The sequence below is a fragment of the Lepisosteus platostomus genome, chromosome 26 (assembly GCF_059453375.1).
Source record: "Lepisosteus platostomus isolate fLepPlt1 chromosome 26, fLepPlt1.hap1, whole genome shotgun sequence".
Lineage (NCBI taxonomy): Eukaryota > Metazoa > Chordata > Actinopteri > Semionotiformes > Lepisosteidae > Lepisosteus > Lepisosteus platostomus.
In genome coordinates, this window is record NC_142636.1 from 7750321 (window position 1) to 7773439 (window position 23119).

Here is a 23119-nt window from a genome sequence, read left to right on the forward strand (position 1 = left end):
AGTAACCAGCAGCAGGCCTTGTGAACAGGTCGGAACTGTGGACAGCTGAATCACTATTCAGAACTAGCTCTTCATCATAAACGAACTGGTCCTCTTCCTGACTTGCTGGGACCCACAGTCATCTTTTCTCCTGTGCACAAACTTTGCTAGTTAAAGCCAACAGTGAGCATCAGCAGCGCACCGTCGCAAGCCGCACATCACAGCCTGGCACGGAGCCAGAGAGCGCGGATTGGACAGCAACAGCCTGCAACTGTTTCTTTGTGCCCGCAGGAGATCTGAATCCCCAGAGATTGGATGAGTATTCAACTTCACTGCATTACAGCTCGAGAATTCAATTGTTATCCCAACCAGTTGATATCAATTTAATTCCTAAGAGTTATGTACTTGTTTGAGTATCTAATGTAGAAGTTGTAACCAAGTTCACTTTACGAAACGGTCTTAATGAATGATATACTGAACGTATTTCCTCTTGATGTGTAACTCTTTGTAACTGACCGAATATACCTTTTGTATTCTGATAACCCTCTCGATAAGATCTGTTAGGTTTATATGCATATTCTATGTATTAATAAATGTATCCTCGTGTATTAGTACCTGTGTGTGTGCGTTGTTTGAGTTATGTCGCATGGTTGGATTCTAAAGCCACCAAAAGAATCAACTTTGTGATTTACTGCTACAATTAATAATTGTCTCAGTAAATGCCCAAACCCTACAGAACTGGTGCCTTCAGAGAGCCACTAACATTACATATTTGGCGTCCCTGAACGGCTATGAATCACTACATTTATTTGGCGTCCCTGGGTGGGCGTGGCAAGACTGAAATGAGTCAACCAAGCGGAATAATTCAATATAAAACGCCGCGGGTTTCATACACGACAATACAGTGTGCTGAAAGCCGAAAGGAAAAAAAAGTTCCCCTTGCTCTTTAAGCAGTGCTTGATTGTTTTGTGATCTTTTGCAATCTACCGGGTTGATTGCATACTTGATCTTGTGGTTTTCTGTGGTAAAACTGTAATTTCGTACTTAAAAGTAATACTCTTTAAGTTTAACGATGGTTGCTAAAAGGTCTGAATTCGAGTCGCTATTAAGCACTCTCTCTAGCAGCGACAAGTCTGACCACGATCTCTTCCATATCTCCGTCAGCGGAGAAGCTAGTAGAATAAATCTCCATTCTCTGAGAGAGCTAGCGAAGGACATAGAGAGATTTGACCCCGCAGTGTCAGAGAATAATATCGAGAGTTATATTCAGGACCTCAGGTATAACCTGCAGTACCTGCCAAACGCCACAGAACAGGAGAAAGTGTTTCTGGTTAGAAAAACTACCAGCAGAGCTGTACATGAGTGGATGGCTAGGCAGATGAAAGAAGTCTGTAATGACTTTGAGCAGCTTTGTCATGCACTTATCGAAGAATACAGTGCGTTTATTGACCCGACTGCCGCGATAACCGCCGCTCTTAACATTAAGCACGAGAGAGCAGAGTCCCCTCGCGAATATTACGAGAGACTTAGACGAACTTATTTTGCAGGGCGAAATGATGAGGGTTGCGAAGAGAACACACATTTCAAGGGTTTATTCATTGCGAATCTCCACCCGTCAGTCAGAAAGATGATCTTGATGCATATAGATGCACAGACCATGAAAATGACTGATATTAAGAGATTCGTGCAGAAAGCCTGGGAGTATGATGTCCAAAGTCGCTCTGAGCAAAAAGCTGTTAAAGCGACTGTGTTCGCCGTCAGAGCCAGCAGGGTTAATTCCCCCCTGCTCGAAGGAGCACAGGCTCCTGAGCTGGCTAAGCCCCGTTCCAAAGCAGGCACACAGGACCGCACCCAGCGTCCTAAGTGCCATGAGAACACCGGGGCAGGGAAAGGGCTAGAAAAGGCTGAACAAAAGAATTCAGTAGCCGCCCGCCTGGCCAGGCTTGAACAAGCTTTATTAGGACAGGGACAACCGCTCCCCAAGGCTGCCGGAAGCGTGAATGAGCTGATACTCTCCACTGGAGGAGGCGGAGACCCGCCCCCTCTCCCTCCCTCAGTCTATCTGATTGAGCGGAAGAGTTCCTGCCTGGATGAATTCAGCCACTCCCAAGTGAGTGCTGACTCCACCCCTGAAGTCACAGAGCAGGCAGTAAAACACAGAGGAAAAGCAAGAAGCTTTTACCTCAAGGCTGCCATGGGAGATGTCTTACACAGTGAGACACTGATTGACACTGAGGTTGAGAGGTGTTTGATGTCACACGGCAAGCTCAAACGGGTAGAAAAAGAAAAGGGCATGCGACTCAGAGAGGAACCTTTGGTGGATCACCAGAAAGGCAAAGTGTGGAAACAGGTCAAGGCTCCTAAGTCTTCTGTACAGAAGGAAAGGGGGGCCAAGAGGCAGACTGTGCTCACACAGTGCCCACCGAACACAGAAGCCTATGTGAAGATTCCTTCTGTTCCCTCTGGACAAGAAATAAAAATATTTCCTTGTTCCCCGGATATACAGGGAAGTCGTGTCCCGGCTGAGGTCCCAACAGCCTCCATGCCACAGGAGCGGTGCTCCAAGCAGCCGCCTGATCCACCAGGTAAAGCACACACCTTTTATGTCCCTAAAGAGGAGCAGATCTCCCCACCTGGCGATGAAAAGGAGCTTTCCCTGTGCACCCTGGCACCCAAGAGGGGTCAGGACCACCACCCTGCAGTGGTGGAAGGGATCCAGATGGCAGGAGAGCAGGTTGGTGATGTAGCCCTCACCCTTAGCCCTGAGAGGTCCTCTATTAGTGAGGATCTGCTTGAGCAGCTGTCACAGGGCCACCGCCAGGTGCCCCTAGTGCAACATTCACAGGTTAGACAGGAGGTCCAGCTGGACGCTGAGACTACTGCGCTGTGGACACACCTGATCCCAGATGCCGATTCCCTCTGCTTTGACCCAGGGAACCTGCAGTCAGGTAACATTATTTCTCACGACTACCAGGTAGTGAGTGAGACTGACCTGATTGTTCCTGCCTCAACGGCAGGGTTTCCAACACACCCAGTCCCCCAGAAGGGACAGGGAATGAAAGCCGAGCCGGTTTTCTTACAGCCACCAGCTCAGTCTGTCAGTCTGAGTCTGACCAACAGTGGTTCAGCCAGACTGGAGCTGGATGGTAAAGTCACCCGCCTGCCAGTGCAGGACATTGCAAAGAGAGGTGTCAGAATCCCCGCCTGCACTGACATGGGCCTGGTGAGTGATAGTGAGTTCAAAGACAGTGAACTAGCTATCCCAGTGCTGGGCCAGCTCCCTGAACCCCTAGCGAGGGAAGGGGGGAGCGAGCAGGTGTCCTACACCTACCCCCAGCGAAAGATTGTAAACATGCCGATAGAGGGATTCCTCAATCAGGAAGTGTGCAGGGTGGACCTGAACAGTGAGAATAGGATAACAATCCCAGATCACTCAGGTGCTCCAGATGACCACTCAGCCGAGGGTCAGGCATGCTCCACCGCTGCACCACTCCCTGCAGGGTTCCTAGAGCACAGGCATGAACAAATCGAAAAAGCAGATGCCCTGGAAACGGAGGAGCAGCATCAGCCGCTGCGTCAGATCTCCCCAGATTTTCAGGATGTTGGTGCCCAAGATGCCACAGGGCATACTGAGAAAGACACCATGTACACGCTGCGCCAGCTTAGAAAGGCAACAGTCACTCAGAAGGAGATGACTGGGATCAGCCACCCGAAAAGACTTTTGGGAGGACTGATTGCTGCCACCACTGTTGTGCATTTGCTATTTCTGGTAGGTTTGTGTGCTACTGGCACTCTCACCCTGACTGCCCCAAGAAGGCAGGGGTCAGAGATGCCAGAGGGTAGTGACAGACTGTATCAACAGCAGCAAAAGTTGGAAAGCTTAGGGAAAACCCTAAAGGCAACTTCCTATGCAACAGGGTTAAACCTTATTCCCCAAACAGTGGACATGATTGTTGGTGTTATACAGTGGGTTTATGCTTGTGTGCAACAGGCCAGAATGTTGACACAAGACCTGTTAAGGGAGTTTAGTGCCACTGTAGCCAGTCTAACCATGGCACAAATCCCAACCCACTTGATTCCACTCTTCTCAGTAGAGGAGTATGTGACATTAACCCCATCGCTCATAGCTCACCCAGAAGGCAAACCAAGATTGAATTCGGTTCCAAATCTTGAGATGGGTATGGCTACCAAAGCTATCCATTGGCTGTGTCTAAACGATTCACCAATGAAGGGTGTAAAGCTACTAATGGGCAGAGGGAGGTTAATGAACCCCATGAAGAGCAGGTGGGAAGTAAATGGCTGGTCAGCACACCACATTTAACTGACACTATGACTTGTGACGGGCATGATACAGCTACCACAATGCAGCTACCTAACCAATAGTTTTCCTGTAAGTTCCCGAGGAGGCCATAGTACAGCATGGTAACTTAACACTGTACGGTCTGGAACCAGACAATATAAGACCAAACTTGAGGTCTAAGATGCCTTCAGGTGCCACACTATTCAATTGGATAGAAATCCAAGAAACAGTAAGCCCTGAAGAGGTACAGGTAGTTAGTTTGCTTTAATGGAACAAACCTCCAAACCACCCTAGCAGATACCCAACACAGGTGTTGTGGTTTATCGGGGGCTGGGAACAGGAACTGTTGTTATTGTAACACTACTGCCAGGTAGCTGGATCATGACTGACAGTGTACTCTGAATGATGTACTCTCACATCAAGATGTACTCTGGGTAGCATGAATGAGTCAAAGGTAGCATGTCAAAAGAAAGGAAGTGACTTCTCCCCAAATATCTACCACAGAGGTATCAGATATTGACAGTGAACTTCCTGATGTGTAATTCCTAGACTGAGATAATGTCTCCTACCGTGTTTATACATACTCCAGATGTTATTCATCCTGTTTGTATCCAATGCTGGTTCCGGTATGAATTCTCGAGGAGTAATGTAGACATTTAAGATTAATGTTCTAATGGCAAGGGACATCACTTAACTCTGTTTTGTTTTGAAGGCAACAATGCCTCGGGACCTCGTGGCCTTCAAAAAGGGGGGATATGTAGCGGTGAGGCTTAATAATAAGGCAGAATTAAGTGTTTCTGAGCTTTCCCAAATTAGGCCTCATTTCTCTGTTCATCTCTGTGGTGCAGCCACAGAGAAACCATTCATGCAAGGTGATTTAAGGTCCAAGGACAGCTCCCAAAGGGGGATGCACTTAGCTAAGCCTGGCTATCATGATCAATGGTCATCCATTGGTGCCTATCTGTCTAGGGAGTGCGAGTTGGACATCTGGACTGCATTACTAAGTGTCAGGACTAAGTGACTCATATCTCACCTTGATCAACCAATCAGGGACTGGTAGGGCCGAGTAACCCACGTGGGACTCTGATGCCCATGGAACTTTCAGCCAATCAATGAGCTGAAGTTCCTCCAGGTAAAAACAGGCAACACAGAGAGCCTGAGAGATTCGACAAGATTGAGATTCAGATTCAACAAGATTCAACAGGAGAATTCCAGGGCAGGACGGCCCAGGAGCAGAAGGCTCCCAAGGGCAGGACATTCTCGCAGCGCGCCTCCTGACCATCCTGAGACTCAGCCCGGACAACCACGGAACGGCCAGTGTGTCCGAGTGCCAGAACTTTCCTTTGTTCTAAGAGTCTAGAGTGGAGGTTGCCAGAGAGTAACCAGCAGCAGGCCTTGTGAACAGGTCGGAACTGTGGACAGCTGAATCACTATTCAGAACTAGCTCTTCATCATAAACGAACTGGTCCTCTTCCTGACTTGCTGGGACCCACAGTCATCTTTTCTCCTGTGCACAAACTTTGCTAGTTAAAGCCAACAGTGAGCATCAGCAGCGCACCGTCGCAAGCCGCACATCACAGCCTGGCACGGAGCCAGAGAGCGCGGATTGGACAGCAACAGCCTGCAACTGTTTCTTTGTGCCCGCAGGAGATCTGAATCCCCAGAGATTGGATGAGTATTCAACTTCAATGCATTACAGCTCGAGAATTCAATTGTTATCCCAACCAGTTGATATCAATTTAATTCCTAAGAGTTATGTACTTGTTTGAGTATCTAATGTAGAAGTTGTAACCAAGTTCACTTTACGAAACGGTCTTAATGAATGATATACTGAACGTATTTCCTCTTGATGTGTAACTCTTTGTAACTGACCGAATATACCTTTTGTATTCTGATAACCCTCTCGATAAGATCTGTTAGGTTTATATGCATATTCTATGTATTAATAAATGTATCCTCGTGTATTAGTACCTGTGTGTGTGCGTTGTTTGAGTTATGTCGCATGGTTGGATTCTAAAGCCACCAAAAGAATCAACTTTGTGATTTACTGCTACAATTAATAATTGTCTCAGTAAATGCCCAAACCCTACAGAACTGGTGCCTTCAGAGAGCCACTAACATTACATATTTGGCGTCCCTGAACGGCTATGAATCACTACACCCTCCTGCCCCAGGGTTCAGAGCCCCTCCTGCTCCAGTGCTGCCCCAGGGTTCAGAGCCCCTCCTGCCCCAGTGCTGCCTCAGTGTTCAGAGCCCCTCCTGCTCCAGTGCTGCCCCAGTGTTCAGAGCCCCTCCTGCCCCAGTGCTGCCCCAGTGTTCAGAGCCCCTCCTGCCCCAGTGCTGCCCCAGTGTTCAGAGCCCCTCCTGCCCCAGTGCTGCCCCAGTGTTCAGAGCCCCTCCTGCCCCAGTGCTGCCCCAGGGTTCAGAGCCCCTCCTACCCCAGTGCTGCCCCAGTGTTCAGAGCCCCTCCTGCCCCAGTGTTCAGAGCCCCTCCTGCTCCAGTGCTGCCCCAGTGTTCAGAGCCCCTCCTGCTCCAGTGCTGCCCCAGTGTTCAGAGCCCCTCCCCCCCCCTCCTGTCACAGACACTGCCACTTCCTGTCAGGGCCCGTGGGTAGAGCAGGAAGCCGCAGGACAGCTGCCTTGGCCTTCTGCAGGAGTGCAGAGGGTTTCCTGGAAAGGCTTCCCACGCCAGAGCCGGAGCCAGGCCTGCAGCTGCTCTCCCTGAGACCAGTTCGGACACCACAGGGAACACAGCAGCTGGCCAGGCTCTGGCTACACAAAGCACTTCACACCCTGATTCTGTCTCCCTTTCCTGGGATACTGTCAATGACCTCGTAAACGTATCAGTTTCTAGTCTTCTCTGTTCAAGACTGAATAGACTCTGTTCCTTCACTGTCAGTGCTGGACAATCCCTTAAGCCCTTAAGCTGGTCACTCTTCTCTGGACCGAAAGCACCAGGAAACGACTGCCTTTTAGAGAGCAGCACAACCAAACAGCAACTGAAGCTGCTGATCGTCAATTAGGTGACGAAGCCTCTGTTAGGCCGAGGGGTCATTTCTAATGGGACCCATAGTCTTACAGGTTGCCCTAAATCTTCTGTTATTTGAAAACCAGAAAGACCAGTTTAAGGAACTGGTCTACTGAGCAAGAAATATTTCAATGAAGGAAGCAGTGGTACTTGAGGGCTTAAGGATGTTCTGATTTCTGTTCCAAATGATCTCTAAATGACTTACTCCAGTACACAACCTGTTTCATTAATTGTTTAAAGTTAAATTGGTCCTGGCCTTTAGAAACCGATGACTTAAAGGGTTCAAGATTACTGGTACTAGTAGCAGATCCATTACAACCTAAAGATCCGTTAGGGTTCTGAGTTATTCTGATGCTTTGTGAAAGAGAAAGATTTTACAGGCGATAGCTGTTATGCGACTCGTTTCCTTGTCTTCTGCAACACACTGCAGGTTTCCGCTCAGATCTCCAATTTACTTGACGCTCTCTTAACAGATCTGCCACACCTCACGGACCCTGAAGTTATGGCAGGTCGTCTGGTTAGCGAAACAGACCGGGGCTTTTCATCTGCACAGGGTCCCCTGCAGCGCCTGATCTCGTCGAGCGAAACAAGCCGGCAAAGAATCCAGGAGACTTTCGGAATCCACACGGCAGCCCGTGTCTGCTGGACAACACGCTCTCTACTGAGAGGCAGTGCTGTGGAGGTTAAAAGTGGTGAAAATAAAACAGGAACTGAGCGTCGCTTCTGGCCGTGCTGGGAGAGAACTGCGGACGGGTAAAAGCCACGAAGATCTCATCCGACCAAAAACAGGAACGTACCAACATACCCAGGAACAGACAGAAACAGGGACAAGAGGCAAAACAAAGCCATCTGGCCTGATTGGCTCTGCACGTCTTGGCGCTCCCAAAAAATCCAAAGTAAAAATCAGGGCGGGGGGTGAGAGTCTCACACTTTTGCAATGTCCAACGCGGCAGCGTGGGGCCCTGCTCACGCGTCTTTAAATAGCCGGCTGCGGTTTGGCGCAGTTTTCCACGCGGGCCTCGTGCTGCTCGCAGACCTGTGGCGGCTGGGGGTACCACACGCCAACCTCCCCCCCCGATCAGGAACTCCCCTGCGGCGGCAGAGAGCCAGCTGCCCGCGCGGCGCCACCAGGCACGCCCCCCCCACGCACGCCCTCGTGCCCACCCCCGCCTGCTCTGCGCGCCCCCTCTCTGGGGGCCAAACCTCTCTGACCGGGAGGCAGCTGTGCGACAGCAGCAATCTGAAACCCCCAATGTACCTCGAGGTCGAGAAGCAGGATCAGGAACTGGAACGAGATCAACTGAGAGCCAGGTCTGTCGTGCCCCTGCTTCTTTAAAGAAAGCAGAGGTTTTGAGGTTTCCCTGGGTTCAGAATAGGCCGTTCGGCAGGGTTTTCTTGAAATTGGAAGTAAGAGTACTAAATAAGTACAGCACCAAATAAACGTTTACAACCCAGGGGAACTCACTCAGACCACCTAGCCTGTTTCGCAGTTGCTTGATCCAAAAATCTCATCCAGCAGTTTGTTCAAAGAAGCCAGCCTACCATCTGGGTAGCTTGTTCCATGCCCCCACCACCCTTTGTGTAAAGATGAGCACCCCCCCTCCCCGTTCTGAGCTTGAAATGCACGTCTACGTAGCTTCCCCTTGTGACCCCTGAACAAGTACTGATTCAATCTGATCTCAGTAGACTAAAGGGCATCTGTCTGCTTACAAACACGTGTTACAGTGACCAGGACACTCAGAGACAGGGGGGAATTTTAATTTTGGCCTCAAGCTGAATTACATTAACTTTTACAGTTGGGATCAGACATTCGTTGAACTGGACAATTACCCAATAGCAAAAAATGTTTTTATTGTGAATATTCTTTTGTTTTTGCGGCATAGATACAGACAGTGGCTCATACAGTGGCTGTTTAATTTAGGTATAAGATGTAATTAGCAGTGACTCTTCTGAATAGATCACTAACACTGATCAGCTGTTGACACAGTCAGATCAAGGGCAGGAACAGTGAACAGCTGATCAGTTTTCTCTGTTAAACATAGCACAGTTAAGTTGTTAAGCGATTACAATTCATATTCGATGACAGATCATATTCGTCTGGGCAAAGGGGAATTGCTTAACGTACACAATCATTTCTTTCCATTTCAGGCAAATTGTACAGTCACGTCCTGTCCTGTCTCGGTGAAGATGGAGCAATCTGACCATCCGAAACTTGGTGACCTCTGTTGATTACGTTTTACAAAGCATTTCATGGGTCTGGATGGAACATCTGACAGATCCATTTCTTTTCCTGATAAGAAATAAATCATCTCTCCCCCAAAAACCACTGCCTCTCTGTGGCACCTTGCAATCATCCTTTCATAAAAATGCAGAACACATTTGCTAGTTGCTAGTATCTATACGACACTGGCTATTTGACATCAGCTGGAACAGACCTAATGGTAATAGCAAGAGAATGTCTGAACCCTCCCTCTCGACGCCCTCCAGACTGGCTTGCTGTGTTTCATCCACAGTGGAGACTTCATTAATCATTTTCAAGAGTGTTTTCCCTGCATGTTCAAATACAAAAAAGCAGGCTGGCTTCTGTGCAGAGCCGTGCAGATTCGGTTACAGGGACTGATAGCCTTTGTTTTAGCCTGGCGAGCTCCAACCAATCCAGACCCTTGATTCTCTGCACCCTATGCAAATCACGAGACATGAGACGCTGGGGGAAAACAAGCAGGGAACTTGCGGAGGTATCCTTGTCAAAATCAAAGGCCGCATGCAATGCTCTGACCTCACAACGGAGTTACAGCGCCTACACAAATTCTCCCCACCCTTTCCAAAGTCATATACGGTAAGGACATGGCTGTATACGAAAATATATATGACATCAGCCACGCTCGGCTCTCCGAAAAAAATGCAAAGCAGTCGTGCAGCAGAGGTCACAGACGAGCCCATCCAGCTTTTATTAGGTTGCTAGCAGCTAATTGATCAGGCCATCCCATAATTCAATGCACCTACCCGGACACCCACACATAGAAGCATACAGCGCATTATGCTTAATTTCTTAATTCTTAAATTCAGGCTGTTAGGCAACAGAGAGTAACTTTGGATAGGGCATCTTCATGTTCATGTGTAAGCATGTGTACTCCTGGAGGACGCCCTGTCTCTATTACCCATCCACCCAAAACAAATGGGTGCTATCTAGTGCTCACTTGTGGTACAGTCATTAGCACTCTGCCTAATCGTCAATGTCAGGCCCTGCCTGGGGCTCAAAGATAGATATTGCTTGTGATGCTCAGACACCTCTTTGAGAGTGGTGGTGGGCTCCACCTGTTACCCCCTGGATGATCTCGGCTGTGTTTTTAACTGCTCTGTGGCCCTGTAGCACACTCAAGGAGGAAAGAAACTGCCCCCCCCGTGTTGAGCTGGCCCAGGGGGTGGAGGGTCTTCAGAGCTTTGAGAATGCATGTTCAAAGGGGTTATCAATGAGCTGCAAATGTAGCTGGTGTGCCTTACTAATCATTGCTTCGGAAGAAGAGCTGTGGGTCTCTATCCTGTGTTACAGCCAGTGCCGGATTTCCCATGAGGCACTGCAGGCACAGTGCCTAGGGCCTCCGAAGGAGGGAAACACTACTGACTGAAACAACACGCTGGCGATCGGCTCGAGGTGCTCCAGATCAATAATCAGACGCTGCTCTAGACACTAGCAGTATGGAAGTGATGGTGGCTCGACTCGCTCCGTCAATCAGGGGGTTTAGCACTGGAATAGTTTACAGGGCGTCACGTCAGTTGGCCAGTTTTGCACGTTTCGGAGTGAAAGTGCCCAGGGCCTACGAACCCCAAAATACAGCTCCCAAGTGCAAGAGAGTCGTGTCCTACATCAAGGCAGCAATCCTACTGGGATTCACCTGTGCTGGAAAACGTGTCGCCAATTAAAGCTCATTGACTTCATATTCCTCAAGGGGATGGCAGATTATTTCAGGAATCCCCTGCCAACCCCAGCACTGCGGATGGGGAGAATATCTCCAAAAACCAGAATTGGAGGTCACGGTGAAATTACTACTCCTGCGCAGGCGCAAGTCGCCCAAGAGGCATTTCCTTTTCCAGAGTTTTAAAATTCAGCGGCATTTCCGCAGGGCGGGCATTCGCAATCCGCCCAGTCTTCCACAAACTCCAGAGCCCGCTTCTCCCAGAAAGCAAGCAGACAGACCTGGACCCTTTGTAAGCTCTGTTCCTGGCCACTATCCACCCCTTAAACAAGACTAAGACATCTAGGATTCCCCATCAGCAAGACTGGTGTTTGTGCACAAACCCAGCCCCAGACTTCCTCCCAGCCCCCTGACCTTTCACCTTTCCCCCCTCCGCTTTGCCTCTTTTTAAACATCCGCTCACCTGACTCGCACAATAATCGTTCCGGCTTCGGCTCACACGAGGAACGGCACTGCATCGTCTCGGACTCGCACGCAAATTGAGGAGTGATTTTTAGCCATGGAGTTTTTAGAGCACCATTAAATACGTTCAAAACCGTCTTGAGAAGAATTAGGGTCAAAGGTCACCACGGGCACTCTCTCTCTCTCTCTCTCTCTCTCTCTCTCTCTCTGAGAACTCTGGGACTCCAAAGAGGAAGGTGATGCTCAAGTGGAACATGTTTTGTTTTTAATTTGTAACTAAATTATAGCTGTTTTTTTGTCAGAAATCTCACAAGTTACTAGGTTTTGAAAAGGGGCACATCATGCACGAAAGAAAAGCTTCTCCTAAACCTGAACCTGCTTGGAGCTTGTTTTTCTTCAGACCTTCACATTTATGGATTCCCTGCCTAATTTAATTTGAATCGTGGTCACATGCTTTGTTATGCTCATATGGGACCTCCCACAGGTCAGGAGATTTGAAATTAAAGCACAGTATCAAGTAGTTCTTGGAGAAACAGCACACTAGTGTTCATCCCAGTTAGAGTTCTGGATCAGTGGCTCTGGTCCCAGTCCTGTAGGAGCACTGTGTCTGCTGGTTTTCATCCCAGCCAAGTTCTTGTTGACAGGGTGACTGATTTCACTTTTAAAATTGGGGCAGATTTGTAAATTTGTTTTTAGCTCTTAAAAGGTCAAATGGCCAACAGCCATATCACCCTGCAACTCACAACTGGTAACCCACTGAAGCTCAGCAGGTGTGAGACTGGTCAGTACCTGGATGGGAGACTTCTGGGAAAAAGCTGAGGCTGCTGCTGGAAGAGGTGTTAATGGGCCAGCAGGGGGCGCTCACCCTGCGGTCCACGTGGGTCCCAATGCCCCAGTATAGTGAGGGGGACACTATACTGTAAACAGGTGCCGTCCTTCGGATGAGATGTAAAACCGAGGTCCTGACTCTCTGTGGTCATTAAAATCCCAGGGCGTTTCTCGAAAAGAGTAGGGGTGTAACCCCGGCGTCCTGGCTAAGTTTCACATTGGCCCTTACTAATCATGGCCTCCTAATAATCCCCATCTATGAATTGGCTTCATCACTCTGCTCTCCTCCCCACTGAGAGCTGGTGTGTGGGGAGTGTACTGGCGCACTATGGCTGCTGTCGCATCATCCAGGTGGGGCTGCACATTGGTGGTGGTGGAGGGGATCCCCATGACCTGTAAAGCGCTTTGAGTGGAGTGTCCAGAAAAGCGTTTTATAAGTGTGAGCAATTATTATTATTATTTGTAATGTGTAACAAACCTGTACCCATTTCCAAGTTTCAGAGCTGCCCTCTTTTGAGTGTGCTGCCTGATATGTCACCTATTGGCCCTCTGATACTGGGACCCTCCCATCGGGGGCGTGTCTTTTACAGGCCACTCCCACCTGTCCGTTCACCATCAGCTGATCAGCTAGTAAGGGCTGTTGAGTCGGAAACAACAGGAAGCAAGCTGAGCGCAGCCTGTGTAAAGGTCTGTTTGGCGAAGTTGGCAGAAACAGTACTCTTGAAGTAGGGAGTTAAATGTCTAAACAAGCAAGCAGATTGGTGAAGTCATTAATCAGCGCTGGAGATGTAGAGCTCAGCTGAAATGAAACCCAGCAGAAACCATTTCCTGCAGCACCAGGGTTGGGAATCACTGTCCCTAATCAAAAGGGTAAATCAGGATCCAATTATTAATAACGCTGCAGCACTGTAGAGTTATTAATATGAATTATCCTGGTGCAACAGGGCAGCTGGATGCGGAGAGTCAGATATGGGGTTAAAACACACTAGGCACTATGGAGACACTCCTGATAGGCTGAGAAATGCATTAACAAGACAAACGCGCATGAGGTTATCAGAGAACTGGCCTCAGAAGCCAGCATGCTCTACTTAAGGGTTTAGTGAGGGAACAGATCGGGTGACTATCCCAGCCCTCCGGTAAAGAAGAAGTTTAAATACTTGACTGGCCAAAACCATATTTCCACTGCTGGAAATCTCAGGTGCAGCACAGAGGTAATGATGGCGAGCAGTCTGTAGGACTGATTCAGGGTAAAAAAATGGTTACCAACTACAACAGGAGTCTAGGCGTACAGCTCTGTTCACATGGAGCTCCCGACACCAATAGGAGTGGCTTTGCGCTATGAACATAAAAGCCCCGCGCTCTGAGGAAATTAATACGAGCCATCGTAGCTGAGCTTCTGATGGAGATGAGTCACCTGGCTTTTTTTAACCTGCACACACGCGCGCAGCCTCTCATCATCTGCCTTTGCAAACGAGCTTATAACGGGGTTCGTTTTTTCAGTGTTGCTTTCTCGACGTAGGCTGATGACAGGAAAGGGCCCCTTGACTGGGCTGGTATATTTTTACATGTGCTTGTCTGCTGTGGGTGGCACCGCAGTGCAGTGATCAGCATCGCTGCCTGGGTGGAGGTGCTGTCTGGGTGGAGTTTGCATGTTCTCCCCCATGTTCCCATAGGTTTCGTCCAGCTGCTCCGGTTTGCTCACACAGTCCAAAGGCAAGCTGGCAAGTCATTGGCTTCTGGGAAACTTGGCCCTGGTGTGAGTGTGTGAGTCTCTGTCTGTCTGCCCTGCGATGGACTGGCGTCCTGTCCAGAGTGTACCCTGCCATGTGCCCTTTGCGTGTCAATCTGATCTGAACCAAGCGGTTGAAAAAATGGCAGGTTGCATGGCTTCTCTGTGCTGTGTAGTTGGGTTAACTGAAGCAGCACAGCAGAAGCAGCTCAGATTGAAAACTCACTCGGTGAAGTCTGATCAGATGCACACCCAGACCTCTGAATTTGCTGTGCCTGTAGCTGTGCTCTCCAATAACAGGCACGCGCTTTGTAAACACTAATGGACGCAGGCGTCACCCACAAACCACTCGAGCGCAAGAAGGAAGAGCAGAGATCAGTAGCAGTGCACTGATCAGGTCCAATATCCATAGCTGACATAGAGGGACTGTGCCAAAACGACTGGACACAGAGACAAGCACAGACAAGAGCCACTTGGTAGCGCTGCTGTGCCATATTCACGTATGACTGAAAGGCTCTGCAAAGCTCCGCACTGAAGACCTGCAAGCACACAATTTGTGTGGGGATGTTGAGTCCTGGCATTACAACGTACATGTCCAACAGGTGAGACGCGCTTGCAATGTGTTAGATCAGAGATGAGAAAGTCAAGCCCTCGAGGGCAGCAGGATACTTTGGTTTTCAATGCACATCTGATCTCAATACTTAATTGGGTTAATTAGTCCGACAAGAAGTCAGATCAGGTGTGTTTATACTGTAGGTCTTAAATCAGTCTCAAACCAAACTGAAAAATACTTGCAAAACCTGCTAAGTTAAAACACTGATCAAAAGCCTCTCGTCTCTTAAAACATAATTTCGATACCTATAAAAAATACGGCTTCTGCCTTTTTAAGGTTAAAGCTTGTTGAACAAAGGAAATAAGTCATGCAAAAAAATGACTGGTCTGACAATTTCTCTCAACCACACTGTTATTTCCGATAGCCATATACGCGCTCATGCGCTGAAAGAGGAACAGAGGCAAAGATTCTTTTAATATCACTGCATGCAGTGCGGGCCCGTCCTTATTTGGCAAAAAGAAAAGCAAAAAGATAAACAAAATAGGGAACTGTCCCTACTCCCCCAGATATTTCCTCACCACTGGTCCCAGCAAAACCACATGGTTCAAACCCGATCAGACCAGATCGTTTGGTGCACTCTTTCCCAAAAAAGGCAGGTGGACTTCCTTGTACCTTCTTACTCATTGTGTCGTTTCTAGCCAGTACTTGAAGGACCTGCGGGGAACTGACTTGAACAACGTCAAAGCCAAATTGTTTCACACCCTTGCCACTCTCTGTGTAAGGACATGCCTCCCATTCCCAGACGTAATCGCACTCCCTCTTACGGCAATGTCCTGATGGTCCACATTTTTCTGATCCTCTGGGCTGAGGGTCAACAGCATGGTTTTTCAATACCTGCATCACTTAGTTCCTATAACCTGTCTGTGCTACAGGTCACCATTAAGGCCATTTCTTCCAGAGCAACACTGACACTGCTGGGCAGTTTAGCCTCTGATACCTGATTCTTTATGCAAAGAAGTGTCTCCTCTTTCCAGCTCTAAGGTTATATTTGTTTATCCTAATGCAAAAAGAAAACCATCAGTCATTCATTTTCGAACTGCTTCTTTCAGTTCAGGGTTGCCGGGGAGCTGGAGCCTATCCCAGCAAGCAACGGGCGCAAGGCAGGGTACAATCTGGACAGGACACCAGTCCACGCAAACGGACACAGACACACACACACACTCACACCAGGGACAATTCTTCCAGAAGCCAATTAACCCACCAGGACAGTGGGAGCAAATGGGAGCACCTGGAGAAAACTCACACAAGCACAGTGAGAACATGCAAACTCCACACAGACAGTGCCCCGGGTCTGGAATTGAACCCAAGACCCCAGCACGGGACGACAATCATCATTTTCTATAATATCTTATTTCTACAATTAAAACTCTCTCAAACAGCTGTGCTTCCTCTAAGGAGTGTATTTATGACGACTGACGAGCCCCAGTCTTGCCTCTGGCTTTCCTGCCCTCTGGATGGTGTTTTTTACAAACAGGTTGGGGATTTCCGGCAAAACCGATTATGGGGATGCCGCCTCGAGTTTAAGACCACGGTCTCCTAGTTTTACCTTGAAAGAGCCTCACAGAGAGGCCCAGAAGAGTTGCAACGTTTCAGGAAACATCTCAGCTAAGAACTCGGACAGGCCGCCGCCACCAGTAAATCTTGCCCCGAGGACACCTTGGAGCTCAGCACCGCAAGGTAAGCGCAGGCTAATCACAGGTTAAGCCTGGATTGTCCCCTATCATGCGTCTGAGCGCGCAGGAGACCACCTGACCTTCTTTGACGTAAGGCCCTGCTGCACGCCCTCCATGTGCCTGAGAGAGTCGGGGCACTGCGTCAGAACTTCTCTGTGGGTTTCTGAAGGCTCGGCTGGCGGAAATGAAAGACAGTCGAGGATCACCGGCTTGTCTGCCATTTTCCCCAGCAGCTGAGAGCCGTCTGCTCTGGAACGTGGTTTAAATCTGGGACAGAGGAGCTCACCCGCGTTCTTCTTCCTCATTTCCCAGTGCCCTTGTAACCTCACCTATGTGCTCCTATGAAGAAGTAACATTTTTCTGTTGTAGAGAACTTTAATGACTAACCGCCAACAGGTGCTAAGGGATATATCCGTAAATACACAGCTATGCCACTGCTCTCCAAAAATGGACTGGTTTGTAGACCTCGATAGTAAATATTTTATCCCTACCACTCCTTATGTACCTTCCAGAGACTTTCTGGACACACCCTTCTAAAGCCGGCTGAGAGGAAGTGCGCCGGGGAAGGACATCGGTGTCGCACAATGCTCTGCTGCTCATCAGTATAGCAATCTGCTCTAGAGACCTCCAGGCGATAGAATATAAAATCCCTTGTCCTTTCTATAATGTCTTACAACAGAGTAACAGGAGAGTTTTTCCTGTGCCATGCTGTATTTTCAGTAAACGCGAGAAACCACACAAACAGACAAACCATCCTCTCTTGTCCTTGGGCTTGGCACGTAAAATAATGACAGACTCAATATTCTGCCGAGTTCGATCCCTGTGACTCGAATGGGCCGCATACAGATGGCACGCCAATTAGCTCTCGGCGCCAAATTATTTCCCAGCAAGCAAAGTCAGACAGCGCAGACTGTCGCCAGAGTCAATCCATCTTGGAAGCACTTTAAATAATAAAAGAAATGGGGTTTTGTGCTGTGTGCTTCTCTGCCACACTCTCCTGAAGGACAACAGCGAGCCTCAGGAAGCTCCAAGTTGACCTGCTGTTTTCTGCTGCATGTTACTTTTCACAATAACCACTCAGTCCCGACCAGGATGCGCTTGGGAAGTGGAAGGAAAGCAGGGCCCACAGGAGAAACCGAAACACACCACGTGAGAACGTGCAGACTCCGCACGGACAGACGTCTGAGGCCAACCAAAGTCAGGTCTCTGGAGCTGTGAGGCAGCAGTGCTACCAGGCGGTTCAGGATAACCACTCTGGCCCAGCATGTCTCTAAGAAACCAGAGCCCCCAGAAGAATAAGGCCGCATACAAGGCGAGGAGAACATGCAGACACCCCACAGACAGACGCCTAAATCCCAGACAAACCAGGATGACACTAGAGCTGTGAGGAAGCCTCATCAATGCAACCATAATACTGAAGTGCTAGAGCCAACTAAGACACAGGAGTGACCCAGAGGCCTCACAGTGTTTGCAGGTCTTTGTCTCCTCTCAAGTTCCAGATCTGACCCTGATCTCTCTGCACCGTAAGAGACACAAGCTCATTTACTGGAATATCTTTCCTACCCCACCGAAAGCAGAATAAGAAATGAATGGCCCTAGATCAGATGCCATTTATTATGCTTGAAGTAGCAGATGGGCTTGTTTCGGACAGAAGTTTTAAAACTGGTTCTGTAGCCTGCACGTGCAAGCCAACCTAGAAAATGTGCAAACAGGAGCACAAGAAACATGTTGGTGGGAACAGAGCCATTTCCACTGCAACAGAGCTTTCATATCTCCACCCATACTGCATATTTGCTTCCAGACTAATTAACATCCAAGATCATTACAAAAATAAATCAGTAATGGAAAACTAATTACCAGGAAGTCGCACTGGCCTGCAATTCTCAGGCATCCAGCAGATCTACCACAAACGAAAAGTGGGCAGGTTCACATTCACTCCGATTTCTCCCCCAAAAAGAAGCTCGTTTGTATTGATCGGGGTTTGATAAAAACCACAGGCAGTGAACAGTTGAAGGAAAGGTGGAATATCGGGTGATTGAGCCCGTTTCAATTGTTCAGTCTGGACAGGCTCCACACGAGCCCCTTATGAGCAACAGGCTTTATCAGCTCGAAAACACGACGGAGAGACAGGAAGAAGGGCCGGGTTCTGCTCTGAAGAGCTCCACCTCGCTGAGGCACAGACCCCACCCAAAAAAAAGCAGCTGTGTCTGGTAGCGGTCTGAAAGGGGGGTGTTTAGAGCTAGCCTCTACAGAGACGTTTCCTCACCACTAAATCGCGAACTTGACTTCCTCGAGCAGTGGAACTGCCCCAGCGTGACCGACACGCCGCCAGGAGACACAGGCCTCAGACGACCAGCCTCAGCAGCGCGTCCTGTTCTCTCACTGCGGCCCCAGACACTGAAGAGGCCAGGAACTCCTCAGAATCTTCACCTTCAGGATCCTTCCTCGCCGCGTCCACAAAATTCGCTGACATCACCATTTCGTCCGTCCGTCTTCACCTGTGTGCAGGGCCTCTTTAGTTCAGGGGCCCGCTTAATTCTTGTTTGATGGTTTTGCTGAGTGGCACAGTGGCGCAGTGGTTAGCATTGCTGGCCCTGGGCTCAATGTCTGGAGTACGGTCTGTGTGGAGTTTGCATGTTCTCCAGGTGCCGCGGTTTTCACCTACAGTCCTAAAACATCCGGGTAGATGAATCGGCTTCGGGGAGGACTGGCCCTCGCGTGAGCGTGTCTGTATGTTTGTGTCCGTGTCTGCCCTGAGATAGACTGGCGTCCCGTCCGGGGTGTAGCCTGCCTTCCGCCCATTGCATGCTGGGATAGGCTCTAACTACCCTGTGATCCTGAATCGGATAAAGTGTTTCGAAAATGGATGGATGTTAGAAAATGGATGGATGTCTGATGTTTTGCCCAAAAGTACACATAACGCGAAAGAAAGGGCAACAGACAAGCAGGGCAGCACTGCAAAAAGACCATCCTACTGCTTGTGAGCATGACTCATGCCTACAAAAGGAAGCCAAAATGCAGCCTTTGAAAGACTGTGGTGCTAAACTGAGCAACGGTGTTCACTGAAACTGAAGGGCAGAGTGGCCTGACACGTGAACTCCGCGCCAGCCCTAATCGTGAGCCTTGGCTGGCCTGCTGACAGTGCTGAGGAGCAGTTACAGCAAATTAAAATTCAACGAATTCAAGAAACGAGGAGCTGGTTCTTTGCACAGGCAGGCTGGAGTTAGCTCGGGGGGGTGGGGGGGCAGCAGAGTCCGTTTCCCCCAGAGGAATCCAGGGCTAGCTACGGAGATGACGCCCAGCCCTCTCCTCATGCCCAAGCTTTCTCCACCTGCAGCTCCGTCACACAGGGGAACATGAAAACCCACCCAGGGTTAGTGCATGGTTGGCCCGTGCTGGGCGAGTGGGGGCACGCTTGGGTTTGGCTGATGGACATCATAAGCCCTCAGTATTGCTGACAATTTACTGACTCGAGCTCTGATCGCCAGCACAGCTGAAAATAAAAATAACTGCTGGCACTCCCAGAGCTGAGTCTGCAAGGTGCAACTCTCCCAAAAGCCCGCCTCCACCTTTTCTGCGTTCCTGGATCACCCAGGTGCCCGTTCTGCCGTGGAATCACTAAACCATCACCGCTGTCACACGGGTCTCCCACACGTAACGCGGATCAATGACTCCCTTTCCTCGGGCTCGGTCTGCACCCGTCTTTCCTGAACTCCACGGGGCCCCCAAAGTGCCGAAGTGTCCGTTCTCTCCCGGGGCCCGGGCAGATGGTGTTGTGCCAAGCGCTGGGTCAGGGACTGGTCAGAACGGGGACTGCTGGGGAGCCAGGCTGCTAGTTAGCATCACAGCCGAGCTGTCGCGACTGTCTGTAGACTCTAACACAGGGGCTGCTTAGCACCTGCAGAAGTGCAATGACAAGGACGCAGCTCAAAAACTTAGAAAACTTGGGACTTCTTGGTCTTAAACGTCCGATTAGGTGGTGAAAATCCCACCAGGAACGAGCTCTGAACATCACCGTTTTTTTCCCAGACGTCTTCTGTAGTAAAGACGCAGGAAGAGTAGGAAATTGCAATTTAACTATAGCAGCTTTTACCATTCCGGACATGGGTTCTACGACAGAGATAGCGTCCAAACGCACTGCACTCATTTCTAACCCGTCCTGTATGCGCTGTGATGCCCTTTGGCTCGAGTTTGCCACACAGGGCTTTCCAGAACTATACAACAGTTAGACTCAACGCAAACCACCATGGTTCACTCAGAGAAAACGGATGATCGTTCTTCGCAGCCTGACCTCTGAGTCACTGAAACTCATTTTAAAGTAGCAAGGCATCTATATCTGAAGGAGTAATTTAAAACCGTATTGCCGCGGGCCAAATAATACACAGCCTGATGACTGGAATATGAAAAGAGCCGACTGTCTCCGAACACGCGGGTCAACAACAGTTTACAAAACGTGTTGTTGTTGTTGTTGTTGTTGTTGTTGTTTTTTAATTGCCTCTTGGACGGGTCGAAACGGGTCATGACAGGTAAAACAGACACTTTTTACCTCTTTCTCGGAGATGTAGAGCTGGTCGCCTTTCAGCACCACGTAACGGTTCCTCCAGATCTCCCGGAAGATCCCCCGGCCGCAGAACTTGCGGATCCAGCCGATTTTCTCCGGCTGCGAGGGCGGCTGGTTGGCGTCCGGAGGCCCCTGCATCGCAAAACACAATCAGCTGGCAGGCGAAGAGGCGAAGCCACGGGCGGCCGGACTGCGCCGAGACACCCGGAGAGGACTAGCCGACTCGCTGGCCAGCCCACCGCCTGAGTGACAGACAGACGGACGGACGCGGAAGTAGACCCGAGCCCCTCATTAAGATTCAAAGGAGCCCGCATGACGAAGACAAAAAGGCAGAGTTGACACGGGCATCTCAGTTCTTTTGTCATGCAGACGATGCGAGATTCCTGGCTCCGGCACCTCGCCGCCTCTGATTAAAACCGTGCCCGTGACCTGGAGCGGGGAATGCCACTCGCACTTCTCACGAGTGCGGGATTAGACCCACGGGAAAGAGGGGGCTACGGTGTTTCCGGGGCTCTCAGACACAGCAACCCCCACCCCCCCCATTAACGCGTCCACACCCCCCTCTCCCCCCCCCCAGTGTCTCCCTTCAGCGCACAGCGAGAGGAGCACCCCCCAGCCCAGCCTATCCCGCTCGGAAACTACAGGCAGTGGAACATCACTTCAGCGCTGTGGACCAAGTCGGTTTAATAAACGCGAAATGCCGGGGCACACTGGGCACGTCCCCGCAAGCTGAAACCCAAGGCGGCATCTCCAGTCAGATGCCCGCCGACACGCAGATCAGTTCAGACACAGACAATGTGTCACGATAATAGCCCGTATCAAGTAGCACACGCTCGGACTCCTCCAGGATCCTTCCTCGCCGCGTCCACAAAATTCGCTGACATCACCATTTCGTCCGTCCGTCCCAAACACACACACACGCACATTTTGCAGGATTTGTCCCCCAACACCGCCTCACTCACACACACACACACTCGGAAAACGGGGGTCATAGCGTCGGAGGGGATGGGGATGAAAGAGAAACGGGGCACGGCAGTGTGGAGGAGAAGCTCACCCGCTTCGCCGAAGCGCTCTTCTTCATTTCTGGAGGTCTGTGCGTCTCTGGCGGCGGTGCCTCCGGAGTTTCCACCCCGCGGACTCGGGGTGTTATTTGTAAGCGGCGATTCCTCTGATGGAGAGAGAAGGGGAAGGGGGGTGTTCTCTCACAGGAGCAGAAACTGTGTTATGGGGGTTCTCCCCCCCCACCACCACCACCACTCCTCCCCGATCTCGCTCGTCGCTCTCCCCCTCGCCTGGAGCTACAGCCTCCGGTTGCCTCCCCAGTCCTCCGCCTCTCTCCTCTCGCCGCCGCCGCGCCGCCGCGCTCTCCGAGTCTCGCCCCGGGGGTCTCCGGTTACGCTGGCGGAGGCCGGATCATCACCACGCTCCCCGGCTTTGCCCTCTTCTCTGGGAAGCGCAGGCAGGTCATTGGGAATATCAACAAGCCGCTCGCAGCCGGGGTCTCCCGCTGCCGCGCTCCACAGCTCCATCTATAGCTCGGCGACGTCAACGCGTGATGTCACCGGCAAGGCAGAGCGCTCCGGAGGCGCAGGAGCCGAGGAAACGCGTGTGTGGTCACACACGGCTGAGGACGAAGCAGGGGGGAGAGTGTGTGTGTGTTGGACGAAGACGTCTCAGAAATCGCGTCAAGTTTCGTTTTATTTTTATCCCGCTATCTTTGCGCGCACACATATCCGAACAGCGACGATCGCGGTCGAGCTGAGCTGGAAGAGAGGGTTTGTGGTTGCGGTGTATTTTACAGCCTCTATCCTGTTTGTTAAACTTAACTGGGCGCGTTGAAGTGTTGAAATACATGCCCTGGCATGCCTGAGCTGGCACTCAACTGTCGCCCCTCCACCTCACGCAAACTCTCTTACTCTGTCCACTATGGTTCCTAATAAACCTCTTTAAACTTTGAAGACGTCACTGTGACACTGTGGTCACTAAGCACAACACTGTAGCGTAAAAACATGGTAGAGGATTGTGGTAAATT

The 23119-nt window shown here is 50.1% G+C and overlaps 1 protein-coding gene across 1 annotated transcript in view; it reads right to left on the reverse strand.

Moving 5' to 3' along the window:
* LOC148639916 (pleckstrin homology domain-containing family O member 1-like) overlaps nt 1-22746 on the reverse strand; it is a 42189-nt gene extending 19443 nt beyond the window's left edge. The window contains exons 1-2 of the mRNA XM_088621591.1: nt 22142-22746; nt 21073-21219 (exon numbers count right to left, since the gene is read on the reverse strand). Of these exons, the coding sequence (XP_088477717.1) occupies nt 21073-21219; nt 22142-22168 (174 nt within the window). The 5' untranslated portion in view covers nt 22169-22746. The remainder of the gene's footprint in view (nt 1-21072; nt 21220-22141) is intronic.
* Between the last annotated feature and the right edge of the window lie 373 nt (nt 22747-23119).